Source organism: Eschscholzia californica, unplaced genomic scaffold (genome assembly GCF_041429995.1).
Source record: "Eschscholzia californica isolate CP2 unplaced genomic scaffold, dmEscCali1.0.p SCAF_3, whole genome shotgun sequence".
Lineage (NCBI taxonomy): Eukaryota > Viridiplantae > Streptophyta > Magnoliopsida > Ranunculales > Papaveraceae > Eschscholzia > Eschscholzia californica.
The window spans coordinates 48,229,845-48,257,334 of record NW_028238420.1 but is presented as its reverse complement, the minus strand read 5'-3'; the positions used below and the strand labels follow the sequence as shown (position 1 = coordinate 48,257,334).

At 36.6% G+C, this 27,490-nt stretch overlaps 1 protein-coding gene across 2 annotated transcripts; it reads left to right on the top strand.

Moving 5' to 3' along the window:
• Window positions 1–12,881: 12,881 nt before the first annotated feature.
• LOC147551126 (F-box protein At1g20360-like) lies at window positions 12,882–19,359 on the top strand. Of its 2 annotated transcripts, none has more exons than XM_086671680.1 (3): window positions 12,882–12,915; window positions 17,334–17,508; window positions 18,050–19,359. In XM_086671680.1, the coding sequence occupies exons 2-3, from the start codon at window positions 17,376–17,378 to the stop codon at window positions 19,204–19,206; spliced, it is 1,290 nt and encodes a 429-aa protein (XP_086527806.1). In that variant the 5' UTR covers window positions 12,882–12,915; window positions 17,334–17,375; the 3' UTR covers window positions 19,207–19,359. The 2 variants fall into 2 exon arrangements, 1 of the variants encoding a protein (XP_086527806.1); XR_015238556.1 differs by lacking the exon at window positions 12,882–12,915 and having other exon boundaries at window positions 17,370–17,508; window positions 18,050–18,170; window positions 18,272–18,397.
• Window positions 19,360–27,490: the final 8,131 nt, after the last annotated feature.

The following is a 27,490-nucleotide window of genomic DNA, read 5'->3' as shown; positions in this document are numbered from 1 at the left end:
CAGAAAAGATTTTTCGAAAAATAGGAGTCATTTTCTCTCCAATTATACAAAGAATGGCAGGAATTTGGCAGAAATTTCAAGTGGATCGGATACCAACACGAAAAAGAAACCTTATCTCACTCTCCAATGCAAATCAAGACCCCATATCAACTGAACCAAGCAAACGAGAATACAAATTTCAGCGTTATACAAGAAGATCCACTTAATGTATAAGAGCGTTAAAATTTCACTAAGAATCTCTCTTACTATAAGGAAATAAACCCTAATCAAACTAAAGAGAACTATAATCAACTAAAATTTCAGTACGCGAACTAATTTTACCTCTAGGAAAGATTAAACCTAAAAAGAAATAGTACTCAGATGACTATTTTTTTGTTGTTGAAATACTCAGATGACTGAGAATAAGCCCTAATTTCTATGAAATCCTTTCATAAAATTACGCAATTGAAATAAACCCTTACAGCATCTCCAATGGCACACTCTAATAAACACTCTAGAAATCTAGTTGTCAAGTGTCAAAAAAAGATTCTCTTTCCTAGTGTCAAAATAGAGATACTCTACATTTGTTTGGTCTCCAATGGAGATTTCTAAAATCTCTTACTAAATACACATGTCCATTTTCAATTCAATAGAGAAAAAGTAGTTGAAAAGCAAAGTTTTCTATTGGTTGAAATTATAAAGTAACACTTAGAGAGTCTCAAGTAGGCATTCTCATTTTAGAGTTTCTCTCTCTAGACACTCTATAATAAATGTGTCCAACTCATAATAGAGTGTCTAAGGGCAAACTCCAATGTGGGGCTCGGGCTCCCAATTTTGGGAGCCCCTGAATTTTGGGAGCTCCGGGGCTTAGAGCAACTCCAATGTTGGGCTCCCAAATCTAAATTTTGTACATGTGTGGTGTAAGTGTGTGAGGTTTGTGTTTTAATTTTCACCCATTACATTATTATAATTAAAATCATTAAAATTTTATAAATAATTAAAATTCATACATAATTGAAATTCATAAATAATTAAAATTCATACATAATTAAAAGGATCTAATTAGAATCACTAAAATGCACCCCCATTATTTTTTTGCCAATTTAAGATCAACATCCTATGAAGAGCAAGTTGTTCGGGAGTCATGTTCGAAGTATCTTTGCCCACCAAGTCTATCCCCATTTGCATCACTTTAGCGTTTAATTTTCTTTCTTCGATGACTAATTCTTTTTCTTTCATTTCTAATTGTTTGTTTTGAAGTAGTCGACTTTCTTTTTGCGAATTAATGGCGTCATTGATAAGTTCATCTCTACTATCTTGTTTCTTTTTCCAAAATTCAAGCACCGCGGAAATTTCACTACCTTTGGATTTATCTCTAGCCTCCTTGCTTGCTTTTCTTCCAAGTGGTCTTTGTTGGGTTATTGAGGGAGATCCTTCGTCTTGGTCAAAAGAATTTTTTCTTTTGTGTGATGAAGATTGAGATAAATTTAATGACCATTTGGGATGGTCTTTCAAAATTTTATAACAATGTTCGAACTTAAATTCTTTGTTGCCGTTTTGTTTAAACATTGCCATTGCGGATTTTATCTACAAAAATAAAATTTTAAAATTTCAAATATGTGTCAAAAATAAATCATAATGTTGTCAAAATGTAAAATAAGAGTAATTACCCGATCGTTATCATTTTCTCCGCTTTTTGGGTTCCTTTGCAACAATGCCAAATACCCACAAAACTTCGCGCATTGCTTGTTAATTTCGCCCCAACGACATTTAAGACCTTTTGGTACACGATTTTGATTTTTACGTTCGTTGAAGTGTTCGGCAATTTTGCTCCAAAAAGTACCCGCTCTTTGATCATTACCAATAATCGCATCGGTGGCAATATGCAAATAAGCATGAACGAGCACAATATCATCATCATTAGTATAACGCTTACTAGAAACCGACGACATTGGCGTTTCATTACAATCAAGATTTTCTTCGACCCTTTCTTCGATCCCATCATTGGATAAATTAACTTCATCGACATAATTGAAATCGGAGTTCAACATTCCATATAGCCTAAATTATGCAAATTGGCATTTGGATCCATTGAAAAAAAAAATTAATGGAGGACAAATTGATAGAGAGAGAGGAGATGAAATAGAGAGAGAGAGAGATAAAAGAGAGATAAAAGAGAGAGAGAGAAAATGAGATTTAACAAAAAAAAATTGGGGTGGATCCCAACGGGAATATAATTGGGGCTGGGAGCCCCCAGCCCGGGCTCCCAACCCACCCGGGAGCCCAGCCCCGGGGCTCCCGGGTTGGAGCATGTGGGCTGGGGCTGGGCTGGGCTCCCGGGTTGGAGCATGTGGGCTGGGGCTCCCAAATTTTGAATTTGGGAGCCCCAGCCCCCCCACATTGGACATGCTCTAACAAAGTGTTCCATTGGAGATGATATTTTAACAAAAACTCAAAAAAGTCATATGTGGCACTCTAAGTGTTAGAGATTGAGTGTCCCATTGGAGATGCTCGGAGATGCTCTAAAGAGCATCTCCAATACAACAATCAATCTTAGAAACTCCGAGTGCCACTTAGGATTTTTAGAGTTTTTTCTTAAAAACCATCTCCAATGCAACACTCTATTTGGATATCTAAGATGACGTGTCGAGGGTGGAATAGAGATATCTCAAGAGGACACTCTATTTCTAGAGTGTCCTCTTGAGATATCTCTAATTATCCACCTCATCAATATTTGATTTTCAACCAATAGAAATCGAGTCTTCTATATTTTCTAAAATAACTAATTATTTATTTACAAAAATAACCATGACACATAAGTAAATAAGACAAGTTTAGAGTTTTGCATTGGAGACACAAAAAATTTGAGGATCTCTATTGACTCCATCTAGGAGTGAGATCTCAATTGGAACTTGACACGTAGGATGAATAGAGATTTTTTTGAGTTCTGCATTGGAGATGCTCTAACCATCTAGGAAATGACACATAAATTATATTTAGGTTTTTAGAGTGTTGCATTGGAGATGTCTTTTGAATTGAGGATCTCAACATTGACATCTAGGAAAGAGAAACTCAATAGCGTCTTGACACATAGGACAATTTGAGTTTTTTTTGAGTTTTTTTCAATTCCAAGGCTCCCAATAAGGACTCCTAAATTCAAATTATGAATTGTTATAATTCAAATTTATTAAAATTAATTAAGATTTAACTCATAACTAAAAATCATGCATAATTAAAACAACTAAAATAGAACTCTAAAAAAAATAAAACTAATCTAATTATTCGCATTCATCCATTTTGTCAACATCCTATGCATAGCAAGTTGTTCGGAATTCATGTTTGAATTATCTTTGTCCATCAACTCTACTCCAATTTGCATCCGAAGATTTTCTTCTCTTATGAGTTTAACGTTGTTGGTGTCTATTTGCACGTCTAATTCTTTGTTTTTCACGTCTAATTCTATCTTTTTCACGTCTAATTGTTTCTCTTGAAGGACTAGACTTTCTTTTTGCGCATTTATGGAGTCATTGAGAAGTTTATCTCTAGTCTCTTGATTTGCATTTCTCTCCTTCCAAAACTCAATCGTTATAGAACTTTCACCACTTTTGCCTTTATCTCTAACCTCCTTGCTTACTTTTCTTCCAAGTGGTCTTTGTTGGTTTGTAGAGGGAGATCCTTCGTCTTGATCCGAAGAAGTTTTTCTTTTGTTTGACGTAGATTGAGATAAGTTTGATGACCATCTGGGATGGTCTTTCAAAATTTTATAACAATGTTCGAACTTAAAAGGTTTGTCGCCATTGTTTCGTTTAAACAATTCATATGCGGATTTCAACTTCAAAATAAAAAATTTAATTTCAAATATGTTGTCAAAAATAAATCATAATGTTGTCCAAATATAGTAAGAGTAATTACCCGATCATCATCATTTTCTCTGCTTTTTGGGTTCATTTACAACAATGACAAATACCCACAAAACTTCGCGCATTGCTTGTTAATTTTGCTCCAACGACATTTAAGATCCTTTGGAGCACGATTTTGATTTGTACGCTCGTTGAAGTGTCCGGCAATCTTGTTCCAAAAAGTACCCACTCTTTGATCATTGTCAACAAGTGCGTCAGTGGTAATATGTAAATAAGCATTAACGAGCACATTATCATCTACATGAGTATAACGCTTATGAGTTACCGATGAATTCGGCGTTTCATTAAACTTAAAAGTTTCTTCGACCCCGTCATTCGATAAACCAACTTCCTCGTAATTATGTAACATTTCTACGAAGCTTTCATTATCGTTAAAGCTTTCATTAGTGTTATATTGGGAGTTTGGACTAGCCATTGAAGTTAGAATAAGATGATACAAAGTTGAAAATGAAAAGAGAAGATGGATTGATCAGAGAGAAGATAGAGATAAGTTGTAGAGATAAATTGATAGAGAGAAAGAGAAATTAAACACAAAATGGAGAGAAAGAGAGAGATTGAAAAATTAATGGAGGAAGACACATTGATAGAGAGAAAGAGAGAGATTTGGAAATTGATTGAGAGAAGGGTGGATCCCTATTAAATAGGGGATCACCCCAATACTACAGTTGGGGACTCCAAACGGTACAATAATGGGTCTGAGGGGCTCCCGAATTGAGAGGGTGGGGTTGGGGGTTGGGACTCCCAGCCCCCTAACGTTGGTTTTGCTTTTATAGTAAGAGAGAAATTACTATAAAGGTGGTGGACTACATATATCCTAATGTTATGTTAGATTTCACGGTAGCGAATTTGCTACATAACCCTCGTTTCTGACACCAAAAAGTTGGGGCGCCTTCGATAGAACACTGAGGCGCTTATAACACCAACCCTTCTTCTCCCTTACTCACTCAACAAACTCAGCCAACTCCAAACTCTAAAATCTCCAAATCAAGAAAGGGAAATTGCCCGAAGACAACTTGATGAATCAACTTGGGTAATTTCAGTAACTCGATCGAATTAGAGTTCCATTCGAAGGTCTCCAGGTACTCTCTCCGTAACAGCAATCCTTTCGAATTACCAAGCATTTTCGCCCTCTCTTGGTACTCCATTTGAACTATCCCTTCGAACTAGGGGTAATTTTGGATTGGGTTCCATTCAGTTAGAACTATGATTCCACTAAATCTGCTCCATTTTAGTTGATGAGTTTCAAATTATGGTTATAGAGACTGTAATCTAGGGTTCCATTCAGTTAGAATTTGTCTGAAATTTAGCATTAGTTTGTTCATAAATAATTTGTACATGATGTGCATATTTGCCTTTATCCTTATTTTTATCTCATGTTTGTTTATTATTTATGTAGAATGTGTAGCGCGCTTAATAAATGTGCTGACATATAAAGATTCCTCTCAAGGAAGTGTGCATCCAATTGGTGATTCTACTGAGTGGGTAAAGAAATGGTTTAATTTTAAATGTGTGGTTTTTAATATTTGATTTGTTGTGTTCAATGTCTTTTGTGTTTATATGAATGGATGTCTTATACTTTGATGTTTATTACATTGTGTCATTCGATTTTTTTCTCTTATAAAGAGGTTAAGGTTTCTTGTTTCTTATTCTTTCCTATTTTGAACATGCAGCCTACCATTGATATAGTTAGTACGCCTCCATTAAGGCAACCAGGTCTACAAAAGGTGAATAGATATAAGGTTGTCGGAGAACATAATCAACAGTCAACAAACAAACTTAGGAAGTGCTCAAGATGCTATGAGACTGGTCATGATGTCAGAAGTTGTCATGGAGGTGTTGTTAGAAGTAACCCAAAAAAGAGTACAACTATCGTAGTAGAGAATCCCTCACAAGAAGGAGAGTCTGCAACTCCAACTCTATCTGCACATGATACTTCACAATCACAGGCAACATAAGGTTCAACCACTCCAAGAGCAACAACACCACCACGTTTTCTTAATGAATTAACATCGTTACGGGCAACAACAACAACGTCACTAACATCCAGTAGGAAATCAGTGCCCAAAACAACTGACAAGGATAAAGTTAATCTAAAAACGTCCCGAATTTGCACCGATTGTATCCCACCTGGTTAACAGAATTTGACCCATCTTTGACTTTGCATATTTCACTCATCCGGACTCCGATTTGACTTCCGTTTTCTCCTACGAACTCGTCTCGACCTCTACTTTTCAACCACGCACTGACCTTGGCCAAATTACCAGAATGTCCTTGACCCAAATGACCAAAATACCCTTCATTCATCTTTTCCTCGTTTTTAACCGTTTTTCACACCTAACTCTGCAAAAGACACCTAATCAAGAAAACCAACCATTTTATTATAATAAAGACTCGAAACCGACTAACTTGGCTAAATTAAACGACTTAGATGGGACATTTTCATAACCCATCAAACATCCCCAAACTTAATTTGCTAGTTCTCGAGCAAAACAAAATGAAAGAAAAACCTAACTCACTTTCGGAGGCATCCCGGTTGCATTTAGCGTATGCAACAAGCCGTTAAACCCCTAGGTTGCCCTCGTGGACGAGTGTGGTCTCGTGAGGGTTTCCATAGATGACCCACAAACATCATGGTTTCAAATACATAAGGGTCCAAAATCCAAATCGTAGATAAGCATGATTGATATAGTAAAGGGTTTAAGCATGTCAACACATAATTAATCAAGTAAATAAGCTCTTGTAAAAGCTAAAGGCCCCTTCACTAATGATCTTACCCTAAAATGCAAGTGTCATACCATAATAAGCACATCTATGTTCCGAAGTCACAAAACCTTGATTTCCAAGTTAGTACATTTCGCCTTGACTTCGGCCTCACAGACATACACTCCAAAAATGAAATCACTCAAGAATGGTTCACTCGTATGTGTGAGTGTGATCACTTAACTAGGACTCAACACATAAAAAGGGGTGAGGATAACATTTGGAACAAATGATCTTCGAAAAGGAATTAGCCAGTAAATAGAGTGGGGAAGCTCACTCGCTCTTCTCACCCATTCTACCCTCTAAAAATGTCTTCTAAAGTTTAGCGGATACTAGAGATGGATGATGATGGTGGATTCTCGAGAATTTTGACCTCTTCATTATGGTAGAACCTCTTAAGTATCTCAATATTTGTTTCTTGCTTCGAATACTTATTCATGAACAAAAACACCAACACATATACACAATCACAACACTCACACAAAAGAGCTAACACATGCTCAAACATACATAAAAAGTCACTTTATTTCACTTGTTTTTTTTTCACATCACTTTTTTTTCATTCATTTTTTTGTTTTTGCATTCTTTTCTTTTTTTTTTCTTTTTTTTCTTTTTATAACACAACTACAATCAACCAAAACAAAATACTACACACACAACTTTATTCTTGCAATCAACTTTTCATTTCATACTTGCTTTTGACATTCTTCATTCTTTTATCTCATGTCTTCATTCCCGGGATATAAGATGATGGATGGTGATGGAGTATCCGCTTTCCTCTAGTTGACATTCTCATTGGGTTTCATGGACTACAAGGGCAAGGTTAATTTGCTATCCTAATGTCACTCCTAGTGGCTAAGGAAGTTGAGCACACGAGATCAAATGAGCTCTTTTATAAGTTACGAGGTTGAGTAGCTCTTCATTCTACTCGGAGTTAGCGCGGAAGAGTTCACTCGAATGGCAATTTAGGCTTTGAGCTCTCACATGGGTTAAGTCTCCAATAATGACTACTTTAGGTCTCTTAAAAAAGTTTCTTCTTTACTAAGATGTCACTTACATGGCACAACACAAACACTAAAAGACTCGACTTTCATGCAAAGGTCATTAACAATCACAAAACTCATCAATTCGACACATATGCATCAAAATTCTTAAAACTATCACTAGAATCACATGCAAATCTACTCAAAATGTTCAAAATTTTCAAATTTTGGCTTAATTTGAACCCTTTTGTCTTTGAAACCCATGGTCATGCATTGGTTATGGTTATATCCCGCATCCCCAAACTTAAAACTAACATTGTCCTCAATGTTTAAAGCATACACTCACCAAAAGATAAAGAGACACATTAATTTAAAGAAAAGAGTTGAGAGATATTACCACAACCGAAGGAGATAAAAGATGATACTACCAAGGCTCATGTATAAAGAGGTTCCAAGTTGATGCCAAGCTCGCGCCATCCCCAAACTTGGAACAAACCACGCCTTAGAAGTAAAACATATAAGAATTGCTCCTAAAATATCAACAAATATCATGAGAATGAATCACATAAAAGACATGACCACATACAAATCTACCATTAACGCGGGTATACACGATTGCATTGACCTATGCAATTAGCCTTTGATTCTCTTGATTTCACACAAGAACACGAGTTATGTCTCGTGGAGGGTTTCCAGAGATGATACCCACAAACATCAAGACCCATCTCAATCGGCCTAACGATCATAAAGCAAAAGACGAAAGATTTGGGGGTCAACCCAAAGAAATCTATATACAAATGGTAATCGTCTCACAACTATATACAAACTGTAAAGTGCAAGTAAGACGATTGAAGAAAATAAGTCATTCCCAAACTTAGTGGATGCACGATCCACCAAGTAAGCATAAATGCTAGGGGCGACGACTAAGAAGTCGTCAAAAGGATCGACATACAAGTGAAAGACTAAGAGGCCAGTCGAAGGCAAAAAGTCATCTGGAAGCTTAGTGGATAAAACATCCACTATGTCCATAGACGTCTTCGGGAAGACGTCTGAAATGTCCCAAAAGGGATCAACAACCGAGTTTGAGATCATGTGGAAAGTCGAACTAGACTCTAAGAGTAAGGCAATAGGCTCGGGGACCAAGTCAAGGTCCATGGTTTCCTTAGGTAAATAGTCTGACAAACTATCCAACATGTCTCTAACTACTACGTCATCGATATCCTCAAAGGCATCTGGAGCCTCGCAGTCAGTTATAACATCATGTCTGGCATCTAAGACTGACTCCTTACAAGTGTCGAACATCGAAAAGTTCAATATAGTGTCATCCCCAAACTTGTTCATAGATCCATCACCCTGAATCTCAATGTCTAATGTAGTCCTATCATGATGAGACGACACATGGTGAGGAAACGAGACAACAAGGTTATCAGTTTGTTCAAGCTCTTGGGCCCTCTCAGTTGATTCGTCGACATTTAACTTCGTACTAGGGTTAGACGTATTACCCTCGCCATCAGACCTAGTACCCTCTTGAGTTTGGGGTGGTAAAACCCCTTCCTCGTCGGCTAATAACTGTGGAGCAATCATCTCTAATTGATGATTTAGAGACTCAAAATTACGATTTAGAGACTCAAACCTCTGATGTAACTCTTGTTGCATTTGAATCTGCTTCTGATGTATCTCTTGTTGCATTTGAGTTTGCGTTTGTTGAAATCGATCTTGTGTCTCTTTAAGTTGTAACATCATTTCAGTCAGACGACTCACAAACTCTAATTGAGAACTATCTTCAAGAGTCTCTTCATGATAAGGCTCACAAGTGTAACGAGATGAAGACTCTTGTTGATAGTTCCCACCATACACGCTAGGATGATACCTACCTCTAAAATCATTTGTCTCAGAAAAGTGTGAAATGTAAAGTCTCTCATACATATTTGATGTTGGATCATATCCATCACTAATCTGATCGTCTCTACACATCCATCGGTATTCTCTTAGGGTCATACGAGATCGGTCAGGCTCAAATGGTCTATTCCCCTCACTAATCGGAGCATCCCTACACATCCTTTGCTATTCACCTAAGGTCATATCAGGTCGGTTAGTGCGGGGAATCCTCGAAATAAGCTCATCATCATCAACATCGAATGGCCAACCGTTATAAGAACGGGCCATGATCTAACAGTATTCAAAGATGGTAACACATAATCACAAAATGGGAACAAACAATTATTGAACTAAACAACCGCACAAAAGTAAGAAAGAAGAGACAGAATGCGATACTATCGACTTTTAGCTTTACTTCTTGATTCCTTCCTTTCCTTCGCTCCTATGTCTCTTCTGGCTATTTCCTTGAAATGGTACCTAAAAAAAAATACAATTAAGAAAATAGAAAAATAAATAAAGCAAAAATGTCTAAGTAAGAAATTAACACTAAACTAATGAACAAACAAGCAAACGATATCCAAACTACTAAACCTATCCCCGGCAGCGGCGCCAAATACTTGATAGGCCTAAAAATAGGTCTATTCCCCAAGTATAGGGAGTCAAGTTATAATATGTTAGTAAATTCGTGAATCGTCCCTAGGGATAGGTAGGCACTTCGGATATTGACGGCGAGTTTAGCCCAATAATCAAAATGTCAATAACTAACTAGACTAAAACACACACACACCCCACTTCATAGATTTGATGATTGATATGTAAGAAATAAGAAAACGAATAAAACTAAATAAACTAACTAAGAGAGAGGTAAGAAGATATCTAAGGTTATAAAATCCACCGCATAATTTTACTTTATAAAACAAGCACTTAATTACTTAAATCTCTTTTGTATTTACTCGGGATCCAATATAATGAACTATTTGGATTCCGGCTGATGTTCTAGATAAAATAATTTTATAATCACCAATTCTAATTGTCTTCCTTATAGAGATTCGGATTGCTTAACTACTATTCATCATCTAAAAAGCATACTCCATCTAACAACTTAACGGAAATATGAAATATCTAATTATGAGGCATGAATAATGGAAAGAAAATCTAATCCATATAGACAAACAATCCATAGACATTAAAGCACATCAAGGGATTTAATTAATCAAGAACAAGTATTACAAAGATCTATTATGGGTACATCTACAACCTTAGATTGCTAAATTAACTATACATGAAATTTAGAGTAACATTCATTGACATTGTAAAATAAATGAAAATACTAAGAAATTAATGGAAAGAAATCACCAAGAATGTTCAAACTCCATATTACCATGTATCTCCATTTTATCCAAGATTTGCTCCATTTATACTCAAGAATTTTACTCCAAGAAATCCAAGTAATAGCTATTTTATTGTCACCCAAATAAGAAAAAGAAAGAGAAAGAAGAAATTAGATGTAGAAAGAAGTTGGAAATAAGAGATGAAAGGGGATAAAGATGATAGAAGAATATGGAAGGAAGAAGGAGAAAACTATTAATGGAAGAATAATAGTGGTAGAGAAGAAGTAGTAGTAGTAGTAGTAAGAAGAACTAGTAAGAAGAAGATTAGCTACTACTACTAATACTAAATGAGAGGGAAGAAGAAGGTAGGAGAAAGAAATAGGTAAGAGGGGATTGAGAGGGTTTTCAAGTCTAAAGAGAAAAGAAGGAAGAAGTGTTATTAAATAGAGTTAGGGTTTGTGTAGGGTTAAAATGGTAGAAAATGATAAATTGGGGGTTATTTCTGGAATTTTGGTGAAAATGGAAGCTTCCAAGCAGCTAGGGTAAGGTGCCATGTGTCGGCTATGAACTGGGAGAGAGAATCTGGCCGTTAGGGTGTTAATTCGGATGATAAGGTGGAACCGGTTATAAGATAATAAGGTGAGACGATTCAGCAACCGTTAAATCTTGAAGCGCACGGATATGGAGGGACGAGAAAGAGCCACGCGTCCAGGAGCACGGGATCTAAACTGTTTCTGGCGCATGGGATAAGTGATAAAGGAGCTGATGCACAGGAGCCGTCGGATTTCAAAAACACGGAAAGAAGCGGCTGAGATTAAAACGTGGGCTTGGGACCACTGAGTTAAGCTGCAGCGCGATCCACCTGATCAGGCCTATAGGGTCCATTTCGCTGCTTAGCAAAAACATGGGATTTGGATGCACCGGCCTCCGTCCCTCGACACGTGTCCCGCAGAATCCCGCATGCCCGAATTTGCACCGATTGTATCCCACCTGGTTAACAGAACTTGACCCATCTTTGACTTTGCATATTTCACTCATCCGGACTCCGATTTGACTTCCGTTTTCTCCTACGAACTCGTCTCGACCTCTACTTTTCAACCACTCACCGACCTTGGCCAAATTACCAAAATGTCCTTGAATCCAAATGACCAAAATACCCTTCATTCATCTTTTCCTCGTTTGTAACCGTTTTTCACACCTAACTCTGCAAAAAACACGTAATCAAGAAAACCAACCATTTTATTATAATAAAGACTCGAAACCGACTAACTTGGCTAAATTAAACGACTTAGATGGGACATTTTCATAACCCATCAGGTTCAGATTTTGCAAACCCGTTTGCAAATTGATAACAACAACAAAATCAGAGTTTCTTCTTCAAATCTGTTAGGGTTAAAAAATGGCATAAGAAGAAGAAGATGAAGGAGATGTCATTCGAGCATGCGAGCAATTTATCGGATAAGACAATTGATGAAGAAGATCATCAAGTCCGGATGATTTAGGGACCGTAGTGTTTAGCTAGGAACCGACTACGATTGTCGAATCACGATGCGATTTGCGGCTAACTTCGTCCGGATCTTACATCGGGTTGCACCAAAGAGTGTCGACTTGATCGAAAGATATGACTAGAAAGATAAGACATATAAACATGGGTTATACCCATAAATATGTTCATATTATACTTATGCATGAGATCTTGAGAATACTAGTGTTAGACATTAAATGACTGAGATTCCGCTTAAAACACTAGGAGACACCATAACCGAACAAAAAATTCGCAGAAGAAGATGAAATCCTAAGTGGAAGAAGAAACCCAAAAAATTTACGTATTTTTTAGAGAGAGTGAGTTTTAGTGGGCAAGATTATTCTGGGAATGAAAAAAATGACATGAATAACAATTATCAAATGTTATTTTAAACTTGTTTATTATTTTAAATATTTTTTTTGATCAAACATTATTTTAAACGTGTCATATATTTACCTATAATAATTTAGTAACTTCCCTTTTTCTTTTTTTTTTTGTCGAACCCCAGTAGTACCTTCTACTTGATAGATAAATAGAGAGTCCGTTTGGAAGAAGGGATATGGGCGTCCCTAATTTTTTTTTTTGTTGAAAGCAAATTCATTAACTTAAGAGTCTATTACAATATCCAAATTCAAAAAGAAAACATAACAGTAAACAAAGTAATACAACAAAATACAGAATTGAGGAGTTGCTTAAAATAGTTCATAGTAGTGTAACTTCCTTCATTCTGTAGCGTATACGCCTGACAGCTCTTAAAGAGGATGATGAAAAAGTTGGTCTTGATATTTCTTCCGATAGATTGAAAGATGAAACTAGTACCTGCTTTCCTGTAACATTGAAGATGGATTAAACAAACACCCGAAGTTCCAGAACGAAACCAGGGTGTCTGTAAGGTGGAACCAAAAGATGGTTCCGAGTTATCCCGCCAGTATTCTCCATATGCAGAGACCATATCTTTTCGAGTTCCACAAAGTAGAATCTGATCAGATACCTGGAAATTGGGATCGCCGTAATAGCCCGAGTATAAATACTCTGCTAATCCGACAAAAGATCGCAAATGAGTTGCGAAGATGGGTGGAAGTGAGCATGTTAAGGACCGCGGATAAATAGTTAAATCTATTCGAACATCAAACACGAAAGAATTCGACAGAGATTGAGCTGAAGCGTAAGAAACAAAAGGTGGGGTACTTAGATGGACATAACTATTTGAATCGAAGTGTCTACCTGGGTCGAAAGGTAAATTAATACTAATGTTGAATCTTTTATAAGATAAGCGATATGAGATCATGAGCCATAAGGTTAAGCGATGGATCCAAATTAACATGAATTGATCCCCTACTATATAACCTTTCTTGGTGATGGACTGTAAGATGGTGGAAGATTGACTGAGGTTAAAGTAATTTTTAGGTAAAATAGAAGAGAAATTTGAACCTAAAGTATGATCATCGGTTAACCGGAGGGGGTTGAAAACCGCCAACCGAGGTTTAGCGCTAAGATTGATCTCTAAAGAAGTACATCTAAAAGCCAAGAGATGCAGAAAAATAGACATGTTTGTGGAAGTACTGTTACGGACAGCTCTAAAGAACACAAAATTCAACCAAAAAATGCAAAATACCATTCCAGACACTATAATAAGGATGAGAATAAGGCCTAGAATAAAGACTAGAAATATAAAAAAGATGAAGCTATCAATCTAGTTACCGGTTTGGTACAGAAAATCATAAAGATAAACATGCATGATGTTAAATGACAAGAGAAAAGAGGTAAGAGATGAGGAACTCCCTGATGTTTTGAAGTGCAGATCTGTTTCGAAAGATCGATTCGCCGATTTATTTCTTCTCCTCAGCTAATGGTCGAAGTGGTACGGATTAGATGGAGATTCATATTTGAGGGCTAGCTGATCTAAGAATAAACCCTAGCCTTCACTTTCCTGGGCTATTAGTTGTTCTGGTTTGAAATTTATTTGGGAGATGATATGTGTTCGAGCTATTTGTGGTTTTTGGAATTATTGAAATCATGTCCTAACTGGAAGAGTTATGTTGGGATGGATTGAGGGGTTGTTTGATCTTTGTATGTGATTTGAGGGTGGGTGAGAAGTTGTTACAAACTTTTTATGTGATTTGGGGATGATTCAGGGATAACTGAGTATATGAAAATTGAAGAGTGGAAAAGGGATGAAACAAGTCGTGACTGCTCCCGGTTGTTCTCTCCCAAAAAAACTTCAAATCTTCACAGCTTGAATCAAGATTTTTGAAAGAATTCAAGCTTGTTTATCCAGATTCGAGAAATACTACTAAGAGTTAGAGATTTGAGGTGAAGATAGTGCATGATTTGGGTGACTTGCAAAGGAAGAAAAGGAGATGAGAAAATCGCCCTTATTTCGGGTGTTTCTCTCTCCTAAAAAAACCCTTCTTCAAAATAATTTTTGAGTCTATAGACCAAAAATAGGGTCCTAATAGGAGATTTAATCCTCTATAATCCTAAAAAGGATTTAAAAACCAAATTAATCATCATAAAAGAGATCTAGTCCATTTGTATTCATCTCGAGAGAAATATCAAATCTCTATAATATTTAATCCTTATTAATACCTATTATAACCTTTCCATATATTTTGTAACCGTTTTTGCCAAAATAATCATGTATATATCATTTCCTTAATTGTCTCCATCTTTCTCTCTCCAATCAGAATTATAAAGAAAGAAATATTAACAAATCTAATATGTAACCGTAATATAGTATATCTCATTTTCAAGAACATTAACCTAGTTGTTTAACCACTATTAACATCAGAACTCTACATTCATCTCCATTAAACTTATCGAAGATCAATTCTTGAAGGTAATTATTTTTGCTAAAATCATAATGAGAACATTCATTTGTAAGATTTCGTTTTGTTTTCATGTATTTGATATTACTGTTTTGTATTTAGATTCATTTTTAAGATCTAATAATTAATTTTTTAAACTGTATCAAATTGTTATGTATTATTTCTGAAAAAACGATTCAATTGTAGATCTTTCTCATAATATATATTTCCATCTTTGATAGATCTGAAATGGAAGTCTAAACTTCTCTCTCTCTCTAAAATTTTAATATCAATAATGAAATCTTTGATCTTTATATCATATTTAATGTTTTATTGAATCTAGGTATGTTCTATATCTTTCAATTTTCGTGGTATGTATCTTAAGATTTTCGTTTAATCATTACTGAAGTTTTTTTTAGATCAGATTCATCTTCACTGACGGATTCAGATTTGCGGTATATTCAGATTCATTATTTTCTCTGGATATAAAGTACATGTACTTTACGCGTACTTTTTTCACAAAACAGTTGCCGTTTATAGTACAATAAATGTTCCAAAAATTATATGTAATTTATTGCACATTATACATATTTTTTCACATAACAGTGACCTTGTGATTCGAACTAACGTTATGTTTGTCTTCTAACACATTATGAAGTTTAACAAACAGTATGCATAATTTATTCCATTATACATGTCGTTTCTAGTAAATTGTTTGTTTTGTTAACAAATGTATATGTTTTCTTTTTGCAGTTTTGTTGTTACTTATGGAATTTGCTACTGAAGTTGGTCATTTGTTTCCTGGTGGTGCAAAATCATTTGGATATGCTCTTCGACAATATAGTGTAAATGTTGTTTGTCCTGCTCAAGACTACATATGCTCTTCGACAATATAGTGTAAACGATTTTTTGGTAACAGAATGTAAACGATGTGTAATGTAAAAGAAATTATGTATTATGTAATAGAAAGTATGTGTAATTTACTGAACAAGACCCAAATACATTTGATAATAGGTCTATAGACTCAAAAATTAAATATTGAGTCCATGGGTATATAGACCAAAATTAAAGTATGTGTAATTTACTGAACAAGAAAGTATGTCTATAGACTCAAAAATTAAATATTGAGTCCATGGGTATATAGACCAAAATTAATTTGATAATAGGTCTATAGACCATTCTTCTTAGATTATGGATTTTTGGTCCTTTTACAAGAAGGGTATACAAAAAATTACGTTGTATACTTGACTAATGATGGTTTATTCGTCATAAATAATACATAATTTACGTATTTGTTTCATAATTTGTATTCGATTTGTATTTATGTATGAGTAAAAACGAAAACAAATGCTGCTTTAATGTTTCCAGAAAAATATACTATTTCCAAAACTGAGAGTTAAGTGAGAGAAAGTGATATATATGTTTTGTATATTAACCCCCAAATCACGCTAAATTGATCCTAGATTGATTCAGATAATAGGAAAGAGAAAATTTGATTTCCAAATCTGTTTAGAGGAGAGAGAAATTATGATTTGTTTATATCTTTTTTTTCTAATAAATCTCCATATTTTTGGCTAATAAATCTCCATATTAAATCTGTAAAGAAGAGAGAGAAAATTGATTTGGGAAAGTTTAGATTTTGTTTCTAAACAGATTATAGAAGAGAGAGAAATTTTCGTGAGAATCTAACCGTTTTTCCTAAATTTATCCTAAAATCAAGGTACATTAAACCGATTGAAATCCCAAATGAAGTAGGTTTAGAGAGAGAAAGTGTCTTTATGAAGATTGGTATCCAATCTGTTTCGGCTGAATAAAGATCCCCCACAAATCACGCCCACGGTTTTGGGAAAGTTTCCTAAAACCCTCGTAAATTCAAAAAACCCGGGGTTTTTTGATTTGGGATACATTTGGTATTACCCAATAAATTAGCCATACTTTATACCCTTCTTGTAAAAGGACCAAAAATCCATAATCTAAGAAGAATGGTCTATAGACCTATTATCAAATTAATTTTGGTCTATATACCCATGGACTCAACAAAATATGGGCGTCCCTAATTGATAAATGGAGCTTTCAACAAAAAAAAAAAAAAATTAATTCTCATAAAAAAATAAAAATAAATTCCTTAACAAAAAAAAAATGATAAATAGAGAGTCCGGTGGCCACTTTGTTTATCTCTTTGGGTTCCCTGTATGTGGCCGTCATCTTGGTATCAACATCATCGTCTCGGAGATCAGCATCACTCAGCATCAGTGTTCGCCGGCAGAATGACTTCGAAACGCAAGGCTACTTCCCCAACCAGGAGGATTGTCAGAAGCAAACTAGGTAATTATCTCTCCCTGTATATATAGCTTTTAATCGTCATCTCTTATGGGGAAAGATGAATTGGGCTAATCAATTCATTCAGGAAAGCGAATTTTTAGTTGGTCAGGGTTAAAAACTTCATCTTTCTATGTTTGTATAAATTGATTCATCGATTTACTTGGTTGTTGTAGACATCTTAAAAACTTAATTTTTTTTTCTGTTTGTAGATAGATCTACTTAGTTGTTGTTTTAGAAACTTTATATTGTTTGTGTATATTGATAAATTGATGTGAGAACCACAAAACAGATAGTGTTAGATATATAATGATAAGTTATGCCCAATTATATATATATATATATATATATATATATATATATATATATATATACTTGGAGATTGAGAAAGAGATGGTATCTTAAGAGGTTCCCTGTTGTTAAGTTTGTAATCATTGAATTCAAAACCAATTGGCAATGAGGGGAGAGGATATAGACATTATATTCTTGGTTGCTATATCGCCCTTCTCCCATGTAGGACTATTCTCACATCTTTGTGTTTGTGCAGGTTATTGTATGATGACAACTATGGTGGTCTTGGACAACCTTGACGACGATCTCCTTGGCGAAATCTTAACAAGACTGCCTGCAAAGACCCTAGCTCAGTTAAAAGTTATCAACAAAAGATGGTATTCCTTGATCTCTAATCCTTCTTTTGTAAATAAACACACTCGACTTCAAACCAATCAATATGCTCTTAGTTTTTTTCCCGAAATTTCACTCTATGTAGGGAATGCCGTCCGACTATCTTTTGATCCCTCTTCACCCTCTATCTTAAGTGAAACCATTATTTCTCTCCACTTACCTATAGAGCTTGAGAAGAATTATGTATTCACTACGCACAGTTGTCACGGCCTTCTTTTGCTTAGACTTACAAACCAATCAATGTTCGTTTTCAACCCTTCAACCAAGAAAAAACAGTTTATTCCCTCTCCCAAGAAAATCCCTCGTCGATACCATCGGAGATTTGTGTTAGCCTTTGGGCAAGCGTCCTCTTCATATTACTACAACCACTACAATGTTGTTTGCATGGTGGAAGCAGAGACGGCTTTTCAATTCAAGATTTTCTCCCCGGAGATCGCCCGTTGGAGAGATGCTGCTAAGAGTACCATGGTAAGCTACAGTAATGGCTTGAATAGTGAGTCACTATGCACGGGACGTACTCCTGTCTGCTTTAGAGGAAGTATACATTGGTTAACTAAAGAGGGACATATTATGGCATTCGATGTGGTTAAAGAAGAGACTAGGATGATTGAAATGCCAAAGAGTGTATCTGACATAGGAACTGTATTAAATATTCATTGGTGGTGGCGTACTTGGCTTGGAGTTGTAGAAGATGAAGTTAATCTTGTACTAATTACGCACGAACATGAAATAAAAGTATGGGTACTCCATGATTACGAAAACAAGCAATGGAAAATAAAGAGAACAGATGTTATAAAAGCAGACAATAACTGCACTATTATTCCCATCTTCTTCGATGGTGAGAGGTTTGTTTTAGCCGTCCAAACCTTTGGCGAGGGTGGTTGGTGGGGTAGTGGCTCCAAAGATCATTGGCAAGAATACAATATCCGAACCGGCGTTTTAGGACCTTTATGTCGTAGAAATGGTATGCGGTGTTTTCCTTATATAAGCACTCTAACTGAAGTTTGTGGTAGTAACTAAGCTTGATTAGAAAACTAGTACTATGAAACTTGGGTAGATATTTATTGTAAGAGAACATATAATCTAATGTTTTATTGCACTAGGGGAGGAGGAGGGGGTTAGTTTTCCTCTTCCTTTTCTTAAGCTAATTTATTATCAATTTCATTTTTATGAACTTGTCGAAAAGTGCTTAAATATTTATTACAACTCGAACTTGTTCTATTTGTTGTTGATCATAATATAGTTGTCTCTAATTACAAGAAAGCATTTCTTTTTCTCACACTTTCGGCTGGAACAAGGTTCTATTACCGTAAATCTTTATGGCTTCCCATTTCCACAACATTGAAATAATTTCATCCTGTATAGCAACCTGTCATTGCCTCATCGGGGTTAGGTTTTTTGTCGAGCAGGAAAAACATCCATATGGGTTTGTTGTTTTCGGTGAAAAATAAACTGACCTGTTCTGTAACTCTCAATCAGCAGTTTTCACTTACCATGCCAGAGGAGTATATATGACAGAAATGTCCTGATTTATTGGCCTGGAACGGATACAAATCGTGACAAACTGATGTCTGCAGCGACCTTTAATATTTATTTACTTCAAATTTTGGTCTCTTCCTCCACCCACCACTTCAGACTACAACCATTCTCTCCTCTCTTCTCTCTGTCTTCCTTCTACTTTGGCACTCTTTAATCACACTTTCTGGTGAAGGAAAGAGTTTCAAGCGAAAAAAACAGAGATTGTAGCTCCGCAAATTTTGACCCACACAAATTCCTTTTGAAATTTTATACCTCAATCTTTTCTTATTGTTCCGAAAGTACCAGCGAGACTGACTTGGTTTAGAAGAAGGGACACCGGGGGTCTCTATAACTAAGGAGTCCGCTGAAATTTTACCCATATATTCTCTTATTGTTATTTGAAGTTCGGCTAGACCTACTTGTTTTCAAAGAAGGGATAGGGATAGATAAATGAAGAGGGTTGTCAATCTATGGGCTTAGGGTTTAGCGTTTAAAGGAAGTATACATTGGTTAACTAAAGAGGGACATATTATGGCATTTGATGTGGTTAAAGAAGAGACTAGGATGATTGAAATGCCAAAGAGTATATCTGAAATAGGAACTGTGTTACATATTCCATGGTGGCGCCGTACTTGGGTTGGAGTTGTAGAAGATGAAGTTAATCTTGTACTAGTTACGCCAGAACATGAAGTAACAATATGGGTACTCCATGATTATGAAAACAAGCAATGGAAAATAAAGAGAAAGTATGTGATAAAAGCGGACTAGAACCACACTATTATTCCCATCTTCCTCGATGGTGAGAGGTTTGTTTTAACCGTTGAAACCTTCGGTGAGGGTGGTCGGGGTAGTTACTAAGGTCATTGGCAAGAATACAATATCCGAACCGTCGTTTTATGACATTTATGTCCTAAAAATGATATGCGGTGTTTTCCTTATATAAGCACTCTAACTGAAGTTTGTGGTAGTAATAAAGCTTGATTAGAAAACTAGTATGTATGAAACTTGGGTGAATATTTATTGTAAGAGAATAATCTATAATGTTTTATAGCACTAGCACTAGGGGAGGAGGAGGGGGTTAGTTTTCCTCTTCCTTTTCTTAAGCTAATTTATTATCAATTTCATTTTTATGAACTTGTCGAAAAGTGCTTAAATATTTATTGCAACTCGAACTTGTTCTATTTGTTGTTGATCATAATATAGTTGTCTCTAATTACAAGAAAGCATTTCTTTTTCTCACACTTTCGGCTGGAACAAGGTTCTATTACCGTAAATCTTTATGGCTTCCCACTTCCACAACATTGAAATAATTTCATCCTGTATAGCAACCTGTCATCAGGGTTAGGTTTTTTGCCTGAGCAGGAAAACACTTACACGAAGCTCCATATAGGTTCGTTGTGAATTTGCAGAATCTGCTTTTTCCAATTATTAAGAACCTGTCGTGAGGGTTACTATTTTTCCAATTATTGGTATTCTCTTTTTTCATATATGTACGTTGAAAACTTGTAATTTGGTGAAATGAATACCTTGGTTACTATCCAACATGTATAACTTGGTGTTTGGCATGCCTTGGGGCTTGCATAGATATTCATTCCTTGTTTCTTTTGGTACTCCCCACTTTTCTTTCAGACCTATATGGAATTTGGCAGCTGCCTTAGAACACTCACACTTGCTTCAGCCCCACAAACACTCATGCCACGCATGTTCGTTGCCAAAATACGTACTAGAGAAGCAGACCAAATGGGTAGCTACCAATGGCTCCAAACAACAACCTGTCAAATTCCCTTTTTTTTTTCTTTTTTTGTTAAAAACATCCCGTCAGATCAACACTTCAAAACAATTACACCGTTGCCAACAACTGATAGCCCAGTTGGTCAGTGCATCTACTTCACAAGCTGAGGTTCCACGTTTGATCCCATGAAATTGCAAATCTAAGAATATCAAACCTAGGTATAAATAAAGTAGTTTCTGTGAGTTTTAAGCCATTTATAGTCTCGTCGGGTTTTAGACCAGTAGTAATTCGACAGTTATCATGCTTATCACATTGTATGGATTTAGTCTATTCTCTTTTATTCTTGGGCTGCCCTCACTCTCATGGCCCATGGATTTGGTCAAATCTGGTTAGCCGCGTTCCCTTTTATTCAATAGTGATTTTTCCACCCCAAATTCCGTTTAATAGTAGCACGTGCGAAATTTAATAAAATGTAGTACGTAATTAGAGGCGTATTTTATTCCGAGGCAGATTCTTCTCCTCTCTTTTTTTCAAACAACATAACTTCTATTGATGATTCAAAATAGTTACATAAGAGTTATGATGAGAAGAGTAGCAAATAGGAATAGAAGTAGAGGTAGAAGAAACCCCATTCCTAGTGTTAATAGCAAGTGAGTTAGCTTTAGAGTTTAGCTTCCTATTAACATACACAAAAGATATACAATCAAAATAACTTCTAGCTTCTTTTACTTGTCTAAGAACATGCTTTGCTGTCCAGTGCATGTTATTTGGAACTCCATTCAAAAAGTTGTTAATATTTATGGAGTCTCCCTCCAAAATGACCTTCCTGACTCCATTGTTGATAGCTGATGTGGCGTTAAAATGCCACATTTGGATACTTTAACTTTGATGAGTTAGTTCGTTTCGGGTTTTAATTTTAATTATTTATATGTTTTCCCTGGTAGGTAGCTTATTTGGAGTTTGACGTTTGATTTGGAATAAAACAGAGCATTTATCACTTTTTCATCTCGTGTGGAAGAAATCGATAGGAAAGAGCGCCAGGGGTATTTTGGTCATTTTGATAAAATCAGAGGTTAGATGGGAAGCAGAGTCTATGGTGAACCCAACGGCGAAGACGGAAGTCGAATCGGAGTTGGGACGGAAAAGTTACGGAGGAAAGAAGCCGAAGGACATTTTTGTCTTTTCTGAAAATTAGAAGAAGTAGAAACAATTATGCAAGCACCCCTTGGTTACTTAATGTAGCCCAAAATCCAAAGCCCAAAGGCCCAAGAATTGAAAGAAAAGAGACAAATGAAGAAACTTGTAGGCACCCAACCAAGTGACTTGAGATTTTAGAGAGTTTTAGTCCTTGGGCTGCCTTTAGAAAAGAAAAGAGGGAAAATAAAAAGCAAAAAAAATCAGGTCATCATCTCCATCAAAGTATTAGGGTTTGGAGAGTTAGAGAAAGAGAGAAAGGGAGGGTGAAAGATTCCGGCCAAAGCTTGGCCAGAAAGTTAAACCGGCCAAAGCTTTGGCCGGCAGAGAAGGGACGACACGGTTAGAACACGAATAGAGGCAGCAAAGCACGGGATTAACCTTCACAGCAGATTCAAATCGGTCTTCAACAAGAACCAGCTCGGGTTCTTCATCAAACCCATAGGAGCTGCTCAGATCGACGCCATTAGCAGCAGCTCGGGACAACAGCTGCTCGGGACGAACTCAATCACGGGAACAGCAGCCCTGGTTCTTCACGGGACGACCCATAGTAGCAGCCCGGAACAGTAGGTGGAAGGAAGGAGAGCTCGGGAATAGCAGATTTGGCCGGAATCTTCACCTTTGTTTGGCCGGAGTTTGAAGCTTTCTTTGTGCCGGATTTTGGAGCAATTTTTGTGATTGATTCTTCTTATTATCTTGCTAGAATCCTTGGGTTATATTTGGTTGTGATTTCCTTGTGCGTGCTTAAATTTTAGAGAGAGAAAGCTTCAAGCTTGCTTTATGGTGGATCTTTGTTTATGAGGAAGAAGAAGCTCTGTTGCTAAGGGGAACTCTGGTTCTGCTGAGAGGACACCTATTATACATTGTTAAAGGGACTCCTGCATTCTGTTACAGGGAGATCGACAACACTTAAACACATATATTTTCCGTCGATCTTAGTCTCGCGTCTCATCGGAATAGGGAGATTCTCACCTTAACTCGTGTCTTTCTTTGTTTTCTTCCCGTTTATTATTTGTATTGCCATGTCTAGCTTGCTTTTGTAGTCGGATACTCGAGATACATGTTTTGATGTGACAAGAGTTTTATTGCTTTTAATGATAAAATCTTCCGGATTTTTAGACCGTTCATGGACTGGAATCTGAGTTAAACCAAGAGTTCGTTGACCCATCCAAGTAAATGGGTGAAGTTAACTAACTTTTTATGCTTATAGATCATTAGTACTAGTCACTATCGACTTTGTGGATCGAAGTATCCTCCTCATTCGATTCTTGCTCGACCATTTTTCCCGAATCACTCTCACCTCTCACCTTTAGATTAGATCGTTTTATTTGTTTATGTATTATAAACCAATCAAAACCCCAATTATCATCTTTTCATTTTAGTCTGAGATAGTGAGTGACACCTAGACCGGTGGCTAGACTCTCTTGATATCCGAATTACCTCTCTATCCTTGAGGATCGATCCCGGTCTTACCGGGTTATTACTTGACGCCCGTATACTTGCGGGTGGAGACCTATTTAGGGTAACCTTTTAGGCCCATCAATAGCTCAATGAATTCCAAGAACGGCTGCTTTCCCTTCACCCTCATCTACGGACCTGGCTTTGGTGAGGAAGGACCCTCCTGCAATTTGCTTTCCTTTGAAGTCATGAACAACAAAAGCTAGAGCTGAGGTTAAAGTGGTCTTGATAAAAGAAACATCATAGTTGATCTTAAGAACTCCTTGAGGGGGCCTGTTCCAGTGATTGGTGTTTGGCTGTTGAAGAAGAGGGAAAGCTTTCAACATGCTGGTTTGAGATTGGATGTAACTTCGAATATTCCTGACTAAAAGAGGAATGTTCATCGTTGTATTTCTGAAAACTATGTCACATCTGCATTTCCAAACTAGCCAGAGAGCAGTTACCAAAGTCTCCAGTTGGCTTAGAGTTGCTTCCAGGTTATTGTCTTCATCTATTTTGTGGAAGTGATTAAACCATTCTTCGAAATTGGTGTGATTTAGATCTGGGTAGCTTTGGATAATCTCACCTAAGATACCTCAGACAGTTGTGCATTGTTGAATGAAATGCATGGGAGATTCTTCTCCTACACCACACAGAATACACATTGGAGAAATGGTTCCTTGTACCTCTGAAAGTTTTTTGTTTAAAGGGAGTATGTTCTGGGCTAACTTCCAAAGGAATAGGAGGATTCTAGGGTGGACTCTGAGTTTCCAAAGGTCCTTCCAATGACCAAAAGGATGACCATTGTGATTGTGAGTATGGATAAGATGTTTGTAATATGAGGAAACAGAATAATCACCTGAATTAGATAGAATCCATTTGAGATGGTCTGACTCAGAGTTGAGGGGGATGGTTTTTATATGCTCTTGGATATGCTCAAGGAAGAGGATTGAGAGTGCTTCTGTGTTCCAAACATTGTTAGGAAGAATAAGTTGGGAAACCTTATCAAACCCATGAGTCTGAGAAGGGAGACCTAGAGGTGGAATACCTGGAATCCATCTGTATGTCCATATATTGACCTGAGAACCATCACCAATATCCCATGACATGTGTTCATCTGTTTTAGCTTGGTTGCTTTTGATGTTATTCCATAGCCATGAAGCCTTAGAAGAATTCTGTCTGGAATTGCTTTTGTATTTAGCTTCTATGATTTGAACCCAGGGAGTGTTTTTTTTTTGTCCTGAGAGTCCAGTTCAGTTTGCTTCTAAGTGCCAAGTACATGTTGATGTTTCTGAAACCAAGGCCACCTTGAGTTTTTGGTTTGCATATGGAGTTCCAATTTTTGAAATATATTTTCTTCTTGTTTGGAGATGATCCCCACCAAAATTCCCTCTGAAGGGAAGTGATGGAATTTTTGATCTTGCAGGGAAGATCAAAAATAGCCATTTGGTATCTAGGGGCAGCAGACATAGATGACTTGATGAGTTCACCTCTTCCTGCCTGAGAGAGAAGGTTTCTTTTCCAATTACTTAGCTTTTGTTGGAGTTTGTCCAAAATGGGTAGAAAGGGTTTTATTTTTTATCTGGAGATGAAGATGTTAGTTCCAAGGTATGGGTCTTCTCTGTTGATAGCTCTAACTTTAAGTATTCGAGATACAATCTTGCAATGTTTAGGATGAGCATTAGCACTGAAGAAGATACCACTTTTCTGAAAGTTGATGACTTGACCTGAAACCTCCCCAAAATTCCTAAGCAAATGAAGAAGATTATGTACAGAGGGGATATCCATTTTAGTGAAGAGAAGGCAGTCATCAGCAAATAGGAGGTGAGTAATTATAGGTGCACTATTAGAGGACTTGAACCCTTATAGTTTAACTTTATTTTGAGCCTTACCTAACAATCTGCTCAGTGCTTCCATACAGATGATAAATAAATAAGGGGCAGGGCCGTGCAGTGGGGGGTGCGGGTCGTGCGCCCGCACAAGGCCCCCCACCACAAAGGGTCATTTTTAAGTTTTTGGCCATTTATTAACCCTATTAAAGCGGGAAGGTTATAGGATTAGCATGAGTTGTTAAGTAGCTCAGCTGGTGCATCGTTCATCTCTTGGGCTAGAGGTCTTGGGTTCGAGTGCTTCCAGTAGCACTTTCCCTTAATTTTTTTGGAAGAGGTCACATTGAAACGTTAATGGTCAATGATTCAAGTCGTATAATATACATGTCAACAAAAAAAATGGTATAATATATAGTATTTTCATCCCAAAGCTAATAAGGAAAACAAAACTATTCTCTAACTATCACATATCTCCTTTCTCTCAGTCTCTCTTGCGACATGATATTTCTATAATTTTTATCGCAACGCAATTTGTTCTTTGACACATACTTTTTAATCCTTATTTTTCCTCTCTAAAATTTCTCATTCTTTCTATCATATAAATCTCTATCCAAACTCTCATTATCATTCATAACTAAACTATAATTTCATGTGTGAGATGAAAAAGTTAGCCACAACCTTGACATACACAAAAGCAACCGAATGCGTAAAAAAATTTAGATTTTACGTTTGCTTATACAAGGGGGGCCAACTAAAAAATTTGGCACCGGGCCCCCGGATTCTCAGGCACGACCCTGATAAGGGGAGAGAGGATCCCCCTGTCTAAGTCCCCTAGAAGGGAAGAAGTGTTCTCTAGGAATACCATTGAGAAGGACAGAGGATGATGAAGTTGAGATGCATTGGTTTATAAGAGTACAAAAGGAGTCTTAGAATCCAAGTTGAATCATGATGTCAGATAGGAAACTCCATTCTATTCTATCAAATGCTTTTGACATATCTAATTTTAGTCCCAGGTATTTTTGGTTTCCCTTCTGAAGTCTCATAGAGTGAGTGATTTCTGAAGCAATAATGATATTGTCAGTCCCTTGTCTCCCAGGAACAAAGGCAGTTTGGTGAGGACTAATAATATTATCTAGATGAGGCTTGATCCTATTTGCCAGAATCTTTGAAATTATTTTGTATGTGGTATTGCATAGACTTATAGGTCTGAAATCTGAGGGAGATGAGGGGGATTTAGTTTTTGGTATGAGGGTTATGTGAGTTTGGTTTAACTGGGATGGAAGGTGGTGGGTTTTGAAGAAAGTTTGAACCATTTTGATTGTGTCTTCAGCTACTAGGTCCCAATTTTGTTGGAAGAAAGATGGAGAGAATCCACCAGGGCCTGGAGATTTATCAGCCATAAAGTTATGAACCACTTGAGATATTTCATCAGCTGAGGGTATGGCAGTGAGAGTGTTATTGGTCTCCATAGAGATAACAGGTTGAAAGATATCTTTGATGAAGTCAGCCCTGGGAGGAAGGGTGGTTGAGAGAAGTTGGAGAAAATGGGAATTTAGCAGTTTACTGATAGTTGGAGGGTCTACTTCCCATTTTC